Genomic DNA, 21,516 nt, shown 5'->3' on the forward strand with positions numbered 1-21,516 from the left:
CTTCCAATCCTTTTTTCATGAGTGTTTTTGTTTGTTTTATTGAGTTGTTTTTTTAATGTGAAGATGTTGGATTTTGTCAAGTGCTCTTTAAAGTGGTTTTCTTGAATGAATGTTCTCTGGATTGCTGCAAAACATTGGTAAATGTTCAGAGTTCTGTTTTTGCATCTATCACATATGTTTTTTTTAATATTTTTTAGTTGTTGATGGACATTTATTAATTTATTTGTATGTGGTGCTGAGAAACAAATCAGTGCCTCATGCATGCTAGACAAGCACACTACCACTGAGCCACAACCCCAGCCCCTATCACATATGGTTTTTTCTATTCTATTATAAAGTATGTTGAGCTTGCAATACTGGAACAAATCCCATTTTGACATTATGTATAATTTTTCGTTAGAGCATTATAATTATACACAGTATTTGGGTTCATTTTGACAAAAATCATACATGTAAGGAATTTGATTTCAAACACCCTTCCTCTTCCTTTTCCTCCCCTCCTCCTTCCCCCTATTCTGGATCAACTCTACTAATCTTCTTTTCACTCCTTTATTCTTTTTTGATTGATCCTTTATATATATATATATATATATATATATATATATATATATATATGACATTCCCTTTGCTTTATATATTATATATATATATATTCCCTTTATATATGAACATGATTTTATTAAATTCATTCATATTTCTTTTTTATAAATCTCTCTTTTTCAGTTGTAGTTGGACACAATACCTTTATTTATTTTTATGTGGTGCTGAGGATTGAACCCAGGGCCCCGCATGTGCTAAATGAGTGCTCCACTGCTGAGCCACAACCCCAGCCTCTCATTCCATATTTCTTCCCCTTTACCTTCCTTCTTCCCTCCCTCTCATTCTTTCTTCTACTCCACTGATCTTCCCTATATCTTTACAATATCCAATCTCCTCCCCCAACTACATTCTTTCCCTTATTTTGCTTAGCTTCCACATATTAAAGAAAACATTAGACCCTTGATTTTCAGAGTGTGGCTTATTTCACTTAGCATGATTTTCTCCATTTCCATCCATTTACCACCAAATGTCATTATTTCATTATTCTTTATAACTGAGTAAACTTCTATTGTGCATATATGCCAGGTTTTCTTGATCTGTTTATATATCAATGGGAATCTGGTTGGATTCCATAATTTATCTATTATAAATTGTGCTGCAATAAACACCAAAGTGACTGTAAGACAATTTAAATAATGACAATTCTCTGATCATGGTGATTTTGGACCATTCTTGTATGGCTGTTATTTTAAACAAGTACCACTGAGCTGAGGAAAGGGAGATAGACACTGGGCAAGTAAAAACACCACAAAACTTATGTGCTTACCAAATCAGCCATTTTTCTTGAACAAATGCTCTCTGGATTGCTGAAAAACTTTGGATAATTTCCAGAGTTCTGAAAAAGCTGATTTTAACATTTCCCCCATTTTTCTCTTTGATTTTAAAGAATAGAAAATTTGGGGGTCCTTACCCCCATCATTCCTACTGATGTCAGTCCTAATATTTTTATTCAATTTAAAATATTTCTCATTTGCCTTAAGACTTTCTCTTTGATAGAAGGGTTATTTAGTATTTAAAAATATTTTTATGGGGCTGGGGTTGTGACTCAGCGGTAGAGTACTTGCCTACCACGCGTGCGGTGCTGGGTTGATCCTCAGCACCACATAAAAATAAATAAATAAAACAAAGGAATGAAAATATTAAAAGGATGGACAAAGATATGCCAGGAAAATATTAACCATAAGAAAGATAGTGTCATTATATTAACATGAAAAATCTTCTTCAGGGGAAAAATTTACTAACAACGAAGAAAGTCACCATGGAACTTACCAGAAGTTTAGTTCTAAACTTATATATACCTAATAAATTTTTCATCTCTCTTTCTACACACATACACACACACACACACACAGAGTTATGTGTATACATATGTGAATATATATGTGTTGTGTATTTATGTATATATGACAAAACTAGGAGAAGTACAAGGAAAAATAGGCAATTCCACTAAATATATCAAGTGATTTTATTTATTTTTTATTTATCATTTTATTAATATAAAATAAAACACAGCTGGACATGGTGGTGTATGTCTGTAATCCTAGATACTAGGGAGGCTGAGGCTGGAGGATTGGAAATTTGAAGTCAGGCTGGGCAATTTAGTGAAGACCCTGTCTCAACAGACAAACATAAATAAATAATACAAAGTGTTAGGGGTACAGTTCAGTTGTAGAGCACTTGCCTAGCATGTGTAAGACACTCGTTTCAATCCCCAGTATTGCAAAATAAAACAAAACACAGAAAGAGTAGTGCATAACTGCATAGATTAATGAATTATTAGAAAGTAAATATGCTTTGAAACTATATCAGAGAAACATGCAGTTCAGTGTGTTCTTCTGACTCTCTTCTGCAAGTTGGCAGCTAGATCCAGACTCAAGGTCACTCTGGCAAAACCAGAGTGCTGTGTGTTTCTTTGAGAGGCTTATCACATCTGGTTGTGATGTTAACCATTACTGCTGAATGCTTATAATTTGCTGGGACTTCCTCAATGATGATATTCTAATTTTAATATCTTTTTATTAGCTGAAGTATTTCAATAAATGACATTTCTCCTCAGCTATTATTTGGTTACCCAAAGGTACAATTTGTGCAGGAAAGAATATCCTTTTTTGTATTTTATTTAATCAAATTAGTATTACAGGAAGAATTACAGTTGAGTAGTCATAGCATTATTCTTGATCTTTCCCTTTGTCACTTTTCAAACTAAAAAATGTGTTTCCTATCATTTTCTGAATGTAACCAACGTTTTTATTGTCACATTATGAACTGATGGATTACTTTCATTTTTTAAAAATTGTGATCTTTATTTCTGCTCAATTTGTCTCATATCTGGTAGGCAGGAGCCACTTCAAGTTTGGGTTTGTGTTCTTTTAATTCTGGAAGTCTTCTATTGCCTCCTTGCTCTCTAGTTTGACAAAATGGTTCAAGCTTATCTAGCACATTTCCTAGAATGAACCAGTTTTCTTAGAAGTCTTGGTTTCTTTGAGTGACAAATATTATTTCAAGACCATAATCTGAGTATTTGATTGCAAAGGTTCCTCATTATTAATGAGCTGGTCATTTCTTTTACTCCTTTTTGGTGGGCAAAGATTCATATATACATAAAAATATACATATATATGACACCTTACAAGTTCATGCCAGTAACTACATATGCTAAACTTACATTGGGATTACATGCTAATAAATCTATGGTAAGCTGCATTAAATACACCTAACAATTGAACAGCATAGCTTGGTGACACAGTACTCTGTAGAGTTCTGGCTAACTGGGAGCTGTGGCTCACTGCCACTGCCTAGCATTTCAAAAGAGTATCTTACCACAGACAGACATATCATTAGCCTGGTAAAAGATCAAAATTAAAAATTCAAAGTACAGTTTCTACTGAGTGCAATCTCTTTTTCACCATTGTAGAGTCAAAAATTCACTAACACAAACCATTATAAATTGGGAATAATCTGTACAGGGTTTTTATATGACTCTCTCTAACTTTTATATTACTTTTCTATTTCCTCTTCCACATAGGGAATCCTGGTTCTTAAAGACAGGGGATGATACTAGTAAAAATGGGAGACTTTAATGTAATTCTGTCAGTAACTGATAAATCATACAATTTTTTAAATTTGCAGAAATGTAAAATATTTGAAAATAACTAACAAGCTTGATTTAATAGGAATGCTTAAAGCACTGCAAATTTTTTTCCCATATTTTTGTTGGTGCACTATCATTATAAAAATAGTGGAATTAGTTGTACATGCACATGATATAACATTATAATTTGGTCAATATCATTCCCCAGTAAGTACTGCTTCTTAAACTGAAAAATTAATGTATGAATCAGGGTCTCCACAAGAAGCATATGACACAATTAAAAGAGAATAACTCACTGAGACTTAATTTATAAAAAATAAAGAAACCACAAGGGATGGTTCTAAGCTTAATAGTGGCAAAGGTATTACCATCCCTAAGCCGAAAGGAAGATAACATAATTTGAAAGGACAGAATTATATGGAATTAGTGATAATGAAAGGAACAATGACACACACACACACACACACATATACATATATATTAGTTGTTGATAGACCCTTATTTTTTTATTTATGTATTTATATGTGGTGCTAAGAATCAAACCCAGTGCCTCACACATGCCAGGAAAGTGTGCTACCGCTGAGCCCCACCCAGCCTAGAACAATGACTTTTTTTATCAAGAGACACTGCCAGATGACTTTGCAGGACCTTGGTCTTCTTCTTTTCTCCAATCTCTTGTTGGAGATTTTTCGTCTGGATTACTTATTGCAATAACTTCTTCCTAATGGTGTCTTATACTTCTGCTGTCTTTTGGTTTCCTGAACACAGTAGCTGAACTGATACTGTCAAAACACAAGGCAGATCCAGATCATTTCATTCATCAGTTCAATATCCTTAAACGGTTTTCAGTTTACTCAGAGTAAAAGTCAAAGTCTTTAAACTCACAGACCCTTCCAAATCTGAACACCATCTCATTATAACACCAGCCTTATCTTATTAGCCACATATCCCATATTGTTTCAAATCTTCTGTACTTGATATCTTATACATTGGAATGCACTTCCCATGAATATGTGCGTGGCTCCTTCCCCTACCTCCTTGAGGTACAGTTCTCCCTACTTCAAATTGAAATAGTTCCAGTCACACCTCTATTTCCATTACTTACTTACTGTTCTATTCAACATTTACCAAGTAATGTGCAATATACTTTTCTTATTAATATTTCTTTTATTACCTGTATTTCCAACCAGAATGTAAACGGATTACAGGGACTTTTTGGGGGGGGGTAGTGAGGAACCCAAGGGTACTGAAGCACTAAGCCACATCCCCAGCCCCTTTTATTTTTCATTTTGAGACGGGATCTAAGTTGCTTAGGGCCTCACTAAGTTGCTGAAGCTGGCTTTGAATAGTGATCCTCCTGTCTCAGCCTCATGAGTCACTGGGATTATAGGTATGCACCACCATGCCTTATTTGGATGACAGGGACTTTTATCTGATTGATCTTATGCATCACAAAGTAAGAAATCAACAAATACTTACTGAATTAATGAATGAAATAATATGGTTAAAAAGTAATAAAATTAATGTACCTTTTATACTCATCCAAAAAGGCTCATACTTTTTCATGAGTTTACATGATGTTTTTCTGAATTGCTTATGGTTGTTAAGGCTAACCTGGACTAACTAATTATAATTTAGAATTCAATTCCACTAGAAGTTGTCTGCTCGTCCTCCCCTCCATTCCATAAAAGAGCTAAATGAACTTGGAAGCAAAGGCCAAAAATATATAAGAGGGACATAGACATGGACTTTGGAATCAGACAGACCTGGATTTATATTCCAGATATTCCATTTGGTAGTGTAGGTTATTTACTAGGTGCCTTCATTGTTGTAAAGACAGTGTGAAATAGAGCAAAGGACACATTGACTTAGAAATCTGATTCTTAGATTCTAATCTAGCTGTGACTTTGGGTAAGCTATTTAATATACTGCTCAGTTTCAATTTCCTCTCCTATAAAATGAGGATATCTCCTTCATAAGACTCTTATAAAAATATGCAGTAATGACACAGAAGGTAATCTGTAAATGTTAATTTCTGACATTAATATAGGGTATTCATGAATTTTCTTCCCAGGATAACTTCATTTATTGCTAAGAAGACACCTATTTTGAGGGTTTTCTTTCCTATGACTTCTACCTTCCTAAGCAACCTAAGGTCACCATTTCAATATTATTACTAATCTCTATCACTAAACACCAATAAGAAGCATATTCTTATTAGCAATATTTTACTCAAAAATATGGATTCCTAAGGGAATAAAAGACAATAGCAAGAACTTCCCAGCTTACAACATTCCTTTTGCATCCACTTTCTGTTTTCTATTACAGGTGGAATCTCATTTTAATGAATACCATTTTAAACATCTGTTTCTACATAGTGAAGTTATTTTTGTGTTCTAACAGATGGGCCACAGGAACTGTGCTTTGTTGACTTGGCTAAAACAAATTCTAAAAATGAAAATTCTTTCTTTACAAGTACTATCCTTGCAGAAATAAGTTTTAAAATAAAAGGCAATTAAATAAAATAATTTGTAAGTGATATATCTTGGCCTAGGAGAGTTTCAAGAAAAGAGACCAAGAGCTGAGTGGGTAGGTGAATGACAAAGAGATTACACAGAAAAAAAAAAAAAAAAGAAGAAATGGAATAAAGCCCTCAAGTAATGTCTATTAGAAAATATAAAACTTAAGTCAGAAGTAAACATATGTAAATATAACCTCTCCTTCTAGGGCCTACTTTGCATGCTACCTCCTGTAGGAAGCCTTTCAAATTCCCTTTAAACACACAACTCAGTTCTCTGCTTCCTGGATCCCCACTTTTCCTGAATCTGGGTAGTAGCATTTACCAGCATTTATGCTGTTCTTGAAAGGTAATTGTTTTCTGCTCTGTACCTTTACCCCACCAAGGCTGTGGGCTCAGAGCATAAGATTCATTTACCATCCTACACTCAACACCTAGCACAGGGTTTAATATGATAGGTGTTTAATAAATTCTCATTGAATATACATGATGAAATACTGATGTGTTTTGAGTATTTTCACCTAACTTGGATGCTGCCTAAGAGCAAGAACCATGTTTTATTTCCTCAAGATTTGAAACAAAGACCTTCAGTGCTGTGTATTGGTTCAAAAAAATTACTGAGTGAGGCAAGGTAGTGCCCATCTGTAATCCCAGCAATTTGGGAACTGAAGCAAGAGGATGGCAACTTAGTGAGATCCTCAGCAACTTCGAGCCTCTGTCAAAATAAAAAATAAAAAGGCCTGGGGATACAGCTAATGGGTAAACCTTAATGCACCTAAGGTTAAATCCCCAGTACGGAAAAAAAAAAAAAAAAGAAAGAAAGAAAAAAAAGAAAGAAAGAAAAAAGGAGGGGGTGGGAAGAAAGAAAGAAAAAAGAAAAAAAATTACTGAGATTAATATGTCAAAATTGTTAAGTCCAAAGTCAACTGTTTAACATTTAATTTGTTTCAGGTCTTTGATGCACATGTTGAAGGGAAAGTGAGGAACCAGAGATAGGTAAGCGAGAAATGAAATTTGGAGACCAGGCAGAGACACACAGAGAGTCTATTTGTCAGAGCTGATGAATAAAGGCTATCTCTCTAGAGGAGAGAGAGGCAAACAGACTTGGGTTCTGGGACTTTTATGGGGCAGGTTCAAGAATCAGAGCCCGGCGGGTCCTAATGCAGTCTGTTAGGGGTTGGGTTGGTTTGAGGGAGGGGAGAACCTTTCTCTCAAAGGCCCTTGGGCAGGAAAGCCAAACTTTTTCCTTAAAATAGTGGCTGTCACTTAAGATGGCCGTCCAGATGCTAAGCAAGTACCTTATACATGTGAATCTATTACATGCTACTTAATTAAAAGTAAATAGTAACTAAAATACATTGTGAGCTCTGGGGAGACAAAGCTTAAGGCTCCTCACCCTTACTGTTACCTAGAAGTGGGCAAAAGCACAGTCACCGGTACAGGGACTTGTTAGGGCATGACCCACCATGGCGTCTGGAAAGCTGCGCAAGGGTGTTGGTTACCTCAAAATGAACAGCCCAGAACCCGTACTGTGAAAAAGAAGTCTTGGTTCCTCCCCTTCCATCCGGTTATATCAGCACAGGAGGTTGGTGGCAAGCGTTAGGAAAGAGATTCAGTCTTCCAATACACAAACCCCAAGCTTTCTGCCCTCCAGGCCTGGCATCAGGAGGCCTGCTGACCCCAGCATTTCCGCTTGGAGACTCCAGCTTCCGGCTTCAAGCTCTGCTTCCTGCGCCAGACTTTGGTTTCTGGCCAGTAGCAGAGGCACCTGTCTGGTGTGGAAATGCTGACCATCTGCCTCTCCTCTAGGCTCCCCGGTAGACCCGTTTGTTTTCCCAGTCCACTTTGACCCTATTGGGGGTCCTTTCTCTTCATTTTTGCCACACTAGCAAACTTCAGACGCAATGAAAAGGCTGTCCCCTTCCCTGTGAGCCTATGGTGAATGGTGGCCTCTGTGAGGTCTCCTTTTATCAAGTCTCAGCCACCCAGTACCCATTTGCGCGCTCATTTTCTCTTTTTCCTTTTCTTTGGCATCCATTGGGCTTTGAGGTTTTGGAGTCAGGGATTTCCCTTTCTCACCTAGATTTTCTGGAAGAGTTTGTGCTCTAGTTGATACCTCTGGTCCTGTTTGTAAAGGAACAGCTTAAATCCTCTTAAAAGAGGAAGAAAGTGCTCACTGTAAAACAAATTGTTGCCCTAAGCTGGTCCTTCCAGTGTGATCTTTAGAAAGGATGAAGATAGCCCTCTTTTCCCTCTTCCTTACATCTGAACACTTTCTGAAAAGAAACTAATTTCCCACTTGCTAATTAAGGTAAACATCAGGAGTCTCCTTCATAAGTGACCTTACATTTGCAGGGTCTGTAATAGTAATGAAGTGTAAATATTTTAGCTACGCTATGCATGAGTTTAAGCAACTTAACACCCTCCCCACCTTGTACTGAGAATTGAACCCAGGGGCTTTGCACATGCTGGGCCCTATCTCTCTCTGATTACACAAGCAGGTCTGTGTTTTTGTGGGAAGCCATTCTCGCATGTGATTTGAGTTACCTCCCTGGCTGGGTGAGAGGTGCTTAGACAACTGTGTCAGAGCCTCCCCACCCTGTCCCAGGTGCGAGGGTCCGTGTGGAGGTGTGCCTGGCCACTGACCCGAAGACCAATCACTGACCCTGACCTTGGAATGATGCCCCCCTCGACCTTAATTGGATGGGATTTTCCCTTGAATTTTTTGTTCCCCAATAAAAGGTCACTCCCTGGCATGCTCTTTCTCTCTCGCTAGCCTCTTGTGTAAACCTCGCCACTGCATTAGGTGGCTGGAGGCGTGAGCTAGGAGAAGCCGTCTCCAGAGCTGTGCATTGAGAATATGTCTCTTTAATTTTAAACTCACTAGTTAATTTCTATGCTTCGAACCTCTTTTATGAAGCTCGCATGCTGGTCGCGCAACAGACTTTTTATTTCTTATTTTGAGACCAGGGTCCCACTGAATTGCCTGGTCTAGCCTCAAATTTGCTATCCTCCTGCCTGAACCTCCCAGGTAGCTGGTATCATAATCATGTGTCACCGAGCCCAGAAGCAATCTATTTATTTTAAATTGAGTTCCCCCACGATTAAGACTCCAAGATAAAGAATTAGGGGCTGGGGTTGTAGTTCAGTGGTAAAGCGCTTGCCTCGCATGTGTGAGGCACTGGGCTCAATTCTCAGTACTTCATATAAATAAAATAAAGGTCCACTGTCAACTAAAAATAAAAAATAAAAAAAGAATTAGGATATGGAGAACTTCATTTAGGAAACCTGCAGACAAAGTGAAACAGGGAAGGGAGTAAAGTCAGTAGAAAGTGTGTTAATAAGTAGGTTACCACTGAGGGCAAATGGACCTCAATTCCATTGGAAACTGAGAGACTATATAGAATAGCACTCAATTATTCAACTGAGGAACAAGGAAATTAGGATACTTTTCCACCAAACCCCTTCCTTCAGTGATGGAGGGTTACTCCTGGGAGTGTTAACTTCCTGGTACTTCCTTTGGCAGTATTCCTTTGAACAGTATACTCCTTGGGCAGAAAGAAAAATACTTGAGATCTGAAGCCATTAGCATGGAATGTATGGGAATTGCCATTAAAGCTGCAAATGGCCTCAATGGTGGGCCAAAAGGGATATAGGCAGGGCCCTGATAACATCTGCTATATTCATTACACCTTAGTTTCTGTCTTTATAAACTAGAAATATTAATTACTATCTTGTAGAGTAATGATAAGCCCCTGGTCCATTCAAAAAATATTAAAACCTGAGCATGGTGGTTCACCATCCATTGCAATCCCAGAAACTTAGGAGGCTAGGGCAGGAGGATTGCAAGTTGGAGGTCAGCCTAGGCAATTCAGCAGGACCTTGTCTCTACTAGACCTTAGTGAGAACAAAGATAGTGTAATTATCTTTCAACAAAAATGTATGAAGCACCAGGACGAACCAGGGAATTTAAAGACAGTTTATTCACAATTCAGGCTGGGTATAAATCAAAGTTTAACAATTGAAATGCATTTTGATACTCTGATAAAGATAACTTCAAGTTGTTGTAGAAGCAAATAGAAGGAGTAAACTGACCCCGACAATGAATCAGAGAAAGCTTCAGGAGGAAGTGATATCTAAGCTTAGGATTGATGAATAAGTAGAATTTAGTCTACAAGAATGAGATCAGACTGTTAATAGTAAGTATTTGTGGAGAGGGAGGTGTGTATGTGGAGTATGGAGGAGAGAAGTCAAGATGAACAGTTAACTCTGTATTCTGTATATTTTTGTGTTATGTATATGCTTTATAAAGAACATGTAATCATAACTTGCTTGGGTAATTAAAGAGAAAATAGCTTTAAAGTAATATATACCAGCCTCTGTGGTGAATGTTCTGTATACGTTATTGCATAAATCATTATTATAAATGCATCAAAAGATGACTAATATCTTATTCAGTTCTCACAACTGGTGAGCCAAAATTTGAACCCAGTTTTTTGGGTTCAGATTCTATGACTGATATGCCTTTAAGGTTTAGCAAAACCCAAGGATGTGCTATTAAATTTGTGGACAATCAGGCCTTATGATGAATGGTGGTGTTTTAGTCAGCTTTTTCATTGCTGTGACTAAAAAGGATCTGACCAGCACAATTATAGAGGAGGAAAAGTTTATTTGATGGCTCACGGTTTCAGAGGTCTCAGTCCATAAAAGGCCAGCTCCATTCCTTAGGACTCCAGTGAGGCTGAACATCATGGCAGAAGAGTGTGGTGTCAGAGGAGCAGCTGTCTTCATGATCAGGAAGCACAGAGAGTCCACTTGCCAGATACAAATGTATACCCAAAGCCACGCCCCAATTCCCATCTCTTCCAGCCTCTTTACCACTTCAGTTCCTACTCAGTTAATCCCTATCAAGGGATTACATCACTGATTGGGTTAAGACTCTTATAACCCAATCATTTTTCCTTTGAACCATCTTGCACTGTCTCACATGTGATCTTTTGGGGGGCACCTCACATCCAAAACTTAACAAGGGGAAGAAGTAGGTATGGAAGTAAAGCCAGAGAGTGATAATAAATTGGGGAAAAGAGGAGAAAATCAAGGGTTTGGAATCACCAATAATATAAAATTATGGTGGGATCAAGGAAGTAAAAATTGAAATAAGGATAAGAATGTAGCATATTTTGGTCAAAAGAACATAAGAATGTTTTAGTCTGCTTTTTAGCCACTGTAAACAAAAGACCTGACAAGAACAATTTTAAGGAGGGAAAGTTTTTTTTTTTTGTTTGTTTGTTTGTTTTTTTGAGGGCTCATGGTTTCAGAAGTCTCAGTCCATGGCTAACTCCATTCCTCAGAGGTTGGAGATGAGGCAGAACATCATGGTGGAAGGGTGTGGCAGAGGAAAGGAGTTCAGTACATCACACCAGGAAGCAGAGTGAGAGAGAACTGCTCAATGAGGACAAAACATAACCCCCAAAGGCACACTCCCAGGGACCCTCCTCTTCTACCTGCCTGGCTACAGTTTTCATCAAATTAATCCCTATTGGGGAATTAATGTTCTGATTAGTTTAAACTCTTATTAAACTAATCATTTCATCTCTAAACTTTCTTGCATTGTCTCACACATGAGGTTTTGGGGGACACCTCATATCTAAACAGTAGTTAAAATTTCATAGTTGAATTAGTTTGGATCTGAGGTGAGTTGGAGGTGAGGGAGGACCTGAAGAGAAGGGCACCATGATGATTGTTATCATTTATAGTGTTAGAGTGCTAGATACTCTACTGAGCATTTTACATGTATTATCTCACTTAATTCTCACAATCCTTAGGCAGATAAATACTATCTTAACTTCCACTTGCTAGATGAGGTGATTTGGATTGTTTACCCAAATTATATACTAATATAATTAGATTTTCGTAAGGCAGATTCATTTTTGAATTAATATCCTTACTACATTGTTTAGAATTCTTTTCAATTTTACTTTTTACTATTTTTTTAGAATTTTGCAAAATGATAATCATAATAATCAATGATTTAATACTGAATAACAAAATGTTTTAAAACATCTGCTTTAGCTGAGCTTGGTGGCACAAGCCTGTAATTCCAGCAGCTCCTGAGGCTAAGGCAGGAGGATTGAAAATTTGAGGCCAGCCTCAGCAACTTAGTGAGACTCTAAGCAACTTAGTGATACCCCGTCTCAAAATAAAAAAAAATATAAAGGGCTGGAGGTGTGGCTCAGTGGTTAAACACCCTTGGTATCAATCTCTGGTATCCCTCTACCAAATTCTGCTTTATAATATTCTGATTGTAAGTTATAATGCTTTTCAGAGCAAGTAAAAGACCATCAGTATCGGTGATAACCTGAACTACTACTTTCAAGTTCAACGCAGTCTGTGCTTCAAAATTTAAATTACTAAAGTATTAAATTTATAAATTTATTAAAGCTTTCAGAGATTCAACCCAAAATATAAAACAAAGTTAAGAACTGGCATCAAAAACTTCTTAGAATTTTTTTTTTTTTGTACTAGAGATTGAACTCAAGGGCACTTAACCATTGAGCCACATCCCCATCCTCATCCATTTATTTTTTGTTTTTTATTTTGAGAAGGGGTCTCACAATGTTGCTTAGGGTTTCACTAAATTGCTGAGGTTGGCTTTGAATTTGCGATCCTCCTGCCTCAGCCCCACTGCCCTACCACCCCAGCCTCTGGATTACAGGTTTGTGCTACCACACCCAGCTACTTAGAAATATTTAAAAGATCATTTTATAAAGCAAACAAAAAGAAAGAAAATCAGTGAAATAAAAATATTTTTGTACAGAAGATAAACAAGAAACTTGAACAGCAAAAACAATATTGTTAGGAATTATAAGAAGTGTAAAGAAACACAAGAGATCAGGTTACATATTATAAAGGAATTTTAAGCCGGGCATGGTGGCGCACGCCTGTGATCCCAGTGGCTAGGGAGGCTGAGGCAGGAGATGGTGAGTTCAAAGCCAGCCTCAGCAAAAGCAAGGCTATGAGCAACTCAGTGAGACCCTGTCTCTAAACAAAATACAAAATAGAGCTAGGGGTATGTGGCTTAGTGGTTGAGTGCTCCTGAGTTCAATCCCTAGTACCAAAAAAATGAATTTTAGGTTAATTTAGCAAGGTCCTAAATAATTTCACAACACGCTGTCTCAACATAAAAAAAAGGGGGGGCTGGTATGTGGCTCAATGGTCAAGCATCTCTGGGTTCAATCCTCAGTACAAAAAGAATTTTTAAAGAAAGCAGTTGAAAAGAATACCAGCCTAACATACTTTAATGAATTTTAGTAGTTGATCTGACATATGGTAAATGACATGTGGCTGGTAATGGATTGAGAAAAGTTCATGAGAATAAAACGAATTTAGTAAGCATCTCAGTTTTATTTACTTATTTGTTTGTTTGTTTTGAGGGGGGAAGGTACTGGGGATTAAATCCAGAGACACTTTACCCCTGAGCTACACCCCCAGTCTTTTTTTGTTTTTGTTTCTTTTTTATTTTGAGAAAGGATTTCGCTAGATTGCTGAGATTGGCCTCAAACCTGCTATCCTGCTTCAGCATCCCAAATAGATGGAATTACAGGCATGCACTACCATGCCCAGCTGTGAATATCTCAGTATTAAATTTAACCAACTCTCTTCAGAATGACAAAAACAAAATAATTTCAAATTACAAATGATAAACAGATATTGTGTTTTTAATAGTTGCTAACATTTCTTAACTTGATAACTCGTGAGTTTCAGAACATGAAAAACATATAGATTATTTAAAACTTTATTCAAAACTATTTTATGTGTTAAACAAGAAAATAAAGTGGGAATAAATCCCATGATGTTTTATATAAAGCATGTCATGAAGGATCATACTATTTATTGTTTTATGATGATAGGGATGAACCCAGTGCCTTCCATATGTTAATCAAGTGCTCTAACTAAGCTACACTCCTAACTCTTTAAATAGTTTAATAAAAGATAGAAGCACTAGGAAATATTCTCAGAAAAATCATACCAAAGTTTACCCCCCAAAAATGGGCAATAAAAGTCCTTCAGTCTTCCTAACCTCTGTTGAACAAAAAACAATCAAATTCAAAAGAGTCAACTTATAGAGAATGTAGATTTGATTGTCAATACAACAAGAATATTCAAGAAACCTTTGGAATAAAATGAATAAGAGATTGGAACATTTACTCAATTTCATTTTTAAATTTTTTATATGTATTTTTAGTTGTAGATGGATGCAATACCTTTATTTATTTTTATATGGCTCTGGGATCGAACCTAATACCTCACACATGCTAGGCAAGTGCTCAGCACTAAGCTACAACTCAAGCCCCTCATTTTTTAAATTTTTAGAAGATTTTTTAGTTACAAATGGACACCACACCTTTATTTATTTATTTAATGTATATCAAACTGAGGATCTGAGGATCGAACCCAGTGCCTCACATATGCTAAGTAAGCACTCTACTACTGAGCTACTACCCCAGCCCAGTTATTCACTTTTAAAAAGCAAAAGAAAGCAACTTCAGAATTTATTTAAGAAAAACTAAAAAGCCCAATGTGTATTTCAATTGCACTCTCAATTGGCAAAGAATGTGAGATTTGAATATAGTCATATGATAGAATCTTGAGAATAATTTGAAAGAATTTATTTTTTCTTAAATACTTTTATTTTTTAGTTGTAGTTGGACACAATACCTTTATTTGTTTTTATGTGGCGCTGAGGATCGAACCCAGGGTCTCGCTCTTGCTAGGCGAGCGCACTACCACTGAGCACAATGCCAGCGCAATTTGAAGGAATTTCACTCAAACCTCCAAAATAATAAGTTGTTAAAGCCAAGATGTCACAATAGGGGGCTGGGGATGTGGCTCAAGAGGTTAGCGCGCTCGCCTGGCGTGCATGATCCTCAGCACCCACATACAAACAAAGATGTTGTGTCCGCCGAAAACTAAAAAATAAATATTAAAATTCTCTCTCTCTCTCTCTCTTTAAAAAAAAAAAGATGTCACAATAGAATCAGAAGTCATCTACAGAACTTTAAATTAATAAGTGGTTGAAATTAATTATAAAAGAGACAGGTACCTGAAGTAAAATAATAATAATAATTTTTGAAAAAGAAATAATGCAAATGTATAAAAATGTAATCATTGCATTTATTTGAAAATTCATGACAGTTTCCTGACAAGTTGAATATATTATTTAAAACTAAAATAAATTAGCTTTTTTTGGGGGTGGGGGGTGGGAGGGTTCTAGGGATTGAACCCAGGGGCTTGCACTTGCTAGGCAAGTGTATATATATGTTCAGAATTTTATATACTCCTTAATGAGATGGATCACTAATTATCAAAATTAAGAGGTTCTCCACAGATAATAAACCTGTTCCAGTAACCATAGTTTAGTTTGATTCCATTATTTTCTTCTATAATACACATTATTAGTATTTATTCATTCGCAGTGCTGAGGATTGAACTCACAGATGCTAGACAAGCACTACTGACTACACCCCTAGCCCAATGTTATTTCTTAAATCTCAAAGATATGAGAAAGTAATCTATAGGCTATTTGTTTGTACAAAATTTTCAAAGGTATAAAATGTGACAGTTAAGTGGTTCTAGGATTTTGTTATTTAGGCTAATATCATTGCATTGAACCATATCCTAGGTTGCTAGGGAAAGTTTCTAAAGACAATTATTTTCCTATTCTTAATATGAAAGATCTGTCATAATAAATATAAAAACCTGAGACTTTCATATTTATCTTGAGTGAGAAATAAATAATCAAAGCACATTTTCTCTCTGCCCCAAACTTCTATCAGTCATGTTTGACTATATTTAGTAGGAACTCCTTTAAATAAGATCTTAAGTAAGCATAAGGAATTTCTTCGTAAGGTTGTAGATCTCCTGGTTGTTTAGTATCAGATCCTGGGATAATTAGGTTTGGTAGTATAGTGGCCAGAGTGTGGGATTCCCAGTAAGGGAGATGTTTGAAGTTATGAACTTAACAGGCTGCTCTAGAAAGGGAATTGACCATTCTCTAGCCAGGACCTCAAAACAAGGTCAAGATAGCATTTATTAAAAAACTAAATATAAGGAAATTTTTTGCTTTTACTTATGAAGTATTAAATGAATAGGATTATATACAATATTTTAATGCATACAGACATGTCTATAAGATTGCGTATATTAACTAGTCTTACTAGTTGTATCTATCTAATTATCTAAGATGTGGAAGTTTCAGTTTGTTGTGGAATGAAATTTCAGTTTGTTATGGAACAAACTATTTTTTCCCTCTTGATCTCTTGATGGCTTTTAGGGGGTTAAAATAACTTCTAGTCATATATTTGATCATTTCAGAATGTGCAATGAGCTTAAATAACAAAATTGCTTACTTCATTTCAGAGTCTCTTAATAGGATTACAGAGGAATGGAGGGGAAAATAGCAGTAGTTACAGAGAATATTTCACAGTGTTGTGGAAGTTGGAGTTCAGTCAAATTGGTAACAGTTCATGACAGAAAAGGTCCATTAAAGTGGACAATGAGGGTTGGGGTTGTAGCTCAGTGGTAGAGCACTTGCCTAGCATGTGTGAAGCACTGGGTTTGATTCTCAGCACCACATATAAATAAATAAAAATAAAGGTCCATCAACAACTAAAAAAAATTAAAAATGAAAAAAAGTGGACAATGATGCTGAGTGTGGTGATGCATGTTTGTAATCCCAGTGGATAAGGAGGCTGAGACGAGAGGATTGCAAGCTCAAGCCCAGCCTCAGCAATTTAGCAAGGCCCTCACAACATTTACATTTATTATTATTTTTTTTAAAGAGAGTGAGAGAGAGAGAAGGAGAGAGAGAGAATTTTAATATTTATTTTTTAGTTTTTGGCGGACACAACATCTTTGTTTGTATGTGGTGCTGAGGATCGAACCCGGGCCGCACGCATGCCAGGTGAGCGCGCTACCGCTTGAGCCACATCCCCAGCCCTACATTTATTATTAATAGTAACAATATTATTTATACTTACTACATTTTTTTTCTCAGGGATTTATGTAAACTTGACAACAAGCACCACATGATGCTTTATTTTATTAATACAAATAATAAAGTGCTGTATATTTTTTATTTTTGTGCCAAAAGCTGTAAGAGTTTTTCTCAGCAGGTATACGATAAATTAATGCCCACCAGAGGATGCTACAACCGCAACAAAGAAAAGCCAACAATGACCTCAATGTGTTCCTAACTGAAGTCAGAGAAACTAATACTTCAGTATTTATGTACACAGTGATGTGTATTTATCTATGACCCACCCACCTTTTGGAAGAAAGGTTGTAGTGAAGAGAACCCAGGTAAATTCAGGGGAGACTTGAGAGATAAAATTAAAGCCTCTTTTGGTGAAGGTCAACAAACTTCTGCTCTCCAGTGGTACCATATTTACTTCTATATACTTAAATAGGGCTTCCTGGCATTGTAAAAAAAAAAAAAAAGAAGAAGAAGAAGAACAACTCTCCAACTGATTGAGTCAGTGACAAATATAGGCAGTGTCCTTCTTAAATGGATAATTCAGATCTTTCGGTGGATGACAGTATGAGAATACATATTCTTTTTCTTTCTTATTTTTATTTTTATCTTCTTTAGAATACATATTCTCTTGAGGCATTCTTTGCAACTCCCTCCTGGACATTATATAATTTCTTCAAGATTTTTATCAATTTCTAAAAGTATCTTATTTGCTTGTGTGTTTATTCATTCGTCTCCTTGTACTAAAATATGAGCCCTTGAACACTTGTCTTGTTTACCACCATATTATTGGCTTCTAGATTAGTATTGGTACATAGTAGGTGTTCAGTAAATATTTGTCGAATGAATGAATTCCACTTCCATTGTGTAGTGATTTCTCAAATGGGAGTATGAATCTTTACAGTTAAATCTCTACTATATACCAGGCAGCAGGGAAATTTATTTAAGAATAAAATTTCAAAGTGTCAAGAGACACTAGTAGGGGCCCTTGAAGTACTAACAAATTTATGGCAAATTTTAAAATTTCACTGGAACTTGACTGTATGTATGTTTGTTTATCTTGCCAACTTTTGTGGTTTAAAGTAACTTTCAGTAAAAGTCATATATAATAGAACAGATTATATAAAAGATGAAAACTAAAAGTAGAAATGGAAAGTCATAATTTTAAAATTTGAGTTAAATTAATTTCCATAATCAAGCATGAATTTTATATTTAAACTTTCTGGTATGCAAAACAAAGAAACACTGGACTTATAATTCTTGTTATCTGGCAAAAAAAACCCACAGTTGACAGTTTAACAAAAATGTTTCTTGATATTAAATTCTAAAAGGAATTTCTCATAAAATTCTTATAGAAGGGACACAGGATTATGTAGTGGATAAAATAGCTAATGTTTGATAATTACTCCCTATATAATCATTTCTTTATTAGAACCTTGTTCATTAAAAATGAACAGATAATATTGAAGTATAATTTATTAAAGGCATTTATTTAGAAATACTAATATCACTTAGGTATACTTTCTAGTAGGGTTACTTAATACAAGTAATATTTGCTTCGTATATCTATATTATTTCAAATTTCATTTGTCTGCACTGACTTCAAAGAGCTAGATAGCAATAAGTTCAAGACGGCTATCTAACTATGATACAAAATCATTTTATACACATAAAATCAGTGTATTTTATATGGTATAAAAATATGGTAGGTAGGTAATAAAGTAGATGATCTATTTTGAGAATTATTGTTATTATTCATCTCATCAGATGAATAATATATTTAATAGCTATTTATACCTTTTAATTTTTTTTATTCATTAGCTCATACTTTGCCAACAACTTGAGGTAATGTCAAGAGGTAAATCAGAATTCAACTCAGAACTTCTGACTTGAAAAATCTCGTGCCTTTTCACCTGATCTAGCCTGTCTTCAAAAATCAAGATGAGTCCCAAGAGTATCTGAATGACAACTACATTTTCTTTTGTACCAGAGTATTTATTATAGTTACTATCTGTAACTGAACTTGTAATTGAACATGGTACAGGTTATTTTGGCTGAACTCTGTTTTGGGGGTAAAGTATTATTGTTATAGCATCTATTATAAAGGAGTTGCCTATATCTTCTGGCCATCTAGTTTTTATTTTACTTATTTAATTATCTTTTCAAAAGACAGGGTCTGGCGGTGTTGACCAGGCTGGTCTCATATTCTTGGGCTCAAGTAATTCTCCTCATCCTCCCAGGTAGCTGGGAATCAGGCATGCACCACCACACCCAGCTGAGTGCTCAAATCTAACTGCTCAGCTTAGTGGATTCTGACATTATGGAGTTGTCCTTATAATGACTGTGAAGAGTCAGGCATGGCTTTCTGTGGGTGTACCAGCTCTGACCTGAGTCATTTCTTTCTTTCTTTCTTTCTTTTTTTTTTTTGTGATACTGAAGATTGAACTTAGGGGTGCTTTATCACTGAGCTACATCCAGACCTTTTTATTTTTTACTTTGAAACAGGGTCTCACTAATCTGCTGAGGCTGGCCTCAAAACTGTGATCCTCCTGCCTTGGCCTTGAGCAAAAAAGGAGAAAGTTAAAAAGTACCTGCAGTGAAGAACAGGAAAAAGAGCTGGTTAAATATCTATATAATTCATTGTAGAAGTAATCAGAAATAATTATTTCTAAAACCTCTTTCATAGTCCATATAAGCCATTACATTACAACATCTAGGTCTATAATGCATTGAGAATAAAAGTGCAATGACTTTTTCATGAAATATGTAGTATACTGTTGGTTCTATTATTGCCCCCGTCCAGTGCAGGTGGCTGAATTAAGGTCACTTGTGTGAATTTGGGATGATGCAAAATAAAACACAGACACAAATTACCTTTACACAAGCTTCAAGATGGCTTTCCCCGGCTCTTGGCCTCAAGCCCCCCAAAAGGGAGAGCAAGAGAAAGTCACAAGAGGCTGACCAGAAAGAGGGAAGCATGTTCGGAAATAGGCTTTTATTTGGGGGGTGGGGGATGCATTTCTTAGAAAGTTCTATCCAAAAAAGGGCAGGATTACAAGGGTTAGGATTACAAGGAAGCAGGTGAGTGTAACTCAACCCCAGCAGATACACCTGAAGTCATATTTTGCTATCCAAGCTGGGGCAACGCCCAAGTCACTACAAAATGTAGTAATTGGTCAAAGCCCCCTACATCAGGACTGGAAGGTGTGTTCATTCAGAGAGGCTTCTCACATTCTACAATTTATAAAGATAGAGGATTGCCCCTTTTATGAAAAAAATGGTAGATTAAACCTCTTAAGTACTGTTTTAGAGAGTGGCATTCCATAAATCTTGTTTTCATTTTATTTGTTGAAAATATTTTCTATTTTAATTCGAGACTTTCTCTTTTTGCTCATGGATTATTTAGAAATGTATTATTTAGAAGTTTCAATGATTTTCAACTATTAGAGAATGTACCACATGCACTTGAAAAGAATATGCATTCTTCTGTTGTTGGATTGAATTTTCTATAGTGTTAATTAGATTCAGTTGACTTATGATGGTGATATGTTGGCTTCCAAGGTTTTCCTGGGGATCATCTCTATTTCAGTCTGGAGAGAGAACGTGGAGAAAAGTAAAATGAGAGGTTTTTGTGACATCACTTCCACTCAAATTCCATTGGTTAGAACTCAGTCACATGGCTTCACCTAATGGTATGGGAAGCTGGGACATGTAGTCTAGCTTTTTGCCTGGGAAGAAGAGGAAAATGTATTTGGACAAACAGCTAGAAATCTCTTTCTGTTCTCTGGAAGAGCTTGTATAAGATAAGAAATACTTGAAAATGGGTATACAATAGAAATTGTAAAGCTACTAGTCCCTGCTGTTTTCTTTGGGGGAAAGTTAGTAACTGCTAATTCAATTTAATGGATACATATTCATTTAGGTTTCTATTACCTCTTGAGTCACTTTTTGTAAGTCATTTTTTAGGTATACATTATTTTATATAAGTTTTAAAATATATTAACATAAATTTATTGAAAGTATTTTATTTATGTCTGTAATTATGCTTTTCTTCATTTTTAGTATTGTTAACTTATGCCTTCAAATATTTTAATTTGGTTAATCTGACTAGAGATTGGTCAATTTCAGAAGTCTTCAACAGAATCATAATTTTTATTTCATTAACTTCTGTTTTTTTATTATTTCCTTCCTCTATGTTATTTGGGTTTATTATTATATTATCATTATCATTATTATTATTGTTATTATTATTATTATTTGGTCTTTTTCAACTTG

General features: G+C 35.8%; 1 protein-coding gene across 2 annotated transcripts in view; it reads left to right on the forward strand.

Moving 5' to 3' along the window:
* Nucleotides 1-20,917: 20,917 nt before the first annotated feature.
* CUNH1orf185 (chromosome unknown C1orf185 homolog) overlaps nt 20,918-21,516 on the forward strand; it is a 68,127-nt gene continuing 67,528 nt past the window's right edge. For both annotated transcript variants that reach the window (XM_058581441.1, XM_058581442.1), the window contains exon 1: nt 20,918-20,933. In XM_058581441.1, coding sequence (XP_058437424.1) covers nt 20,918-20,933 — 16 coding nt within the window. The remainder of the gene's footprint in view (nt 20,934-21,516) is intronic.

Source organism: Marmota monax, unplaced genomic scaffold (assembly GCF_021218885.2).
Source record: "Marmota monax isolate L192 unplaced genomic scaffold, Marmota_monax_Labrador192_F-V1.1 WCK01_AAM20220418_F8-fsc00023, whole genome shotgun sequence".
NCBI lineage: Eukaryota > Metazoa > Chordata > Mammalia > Rodentia > Sciuridae > Marmota > Marmota monax.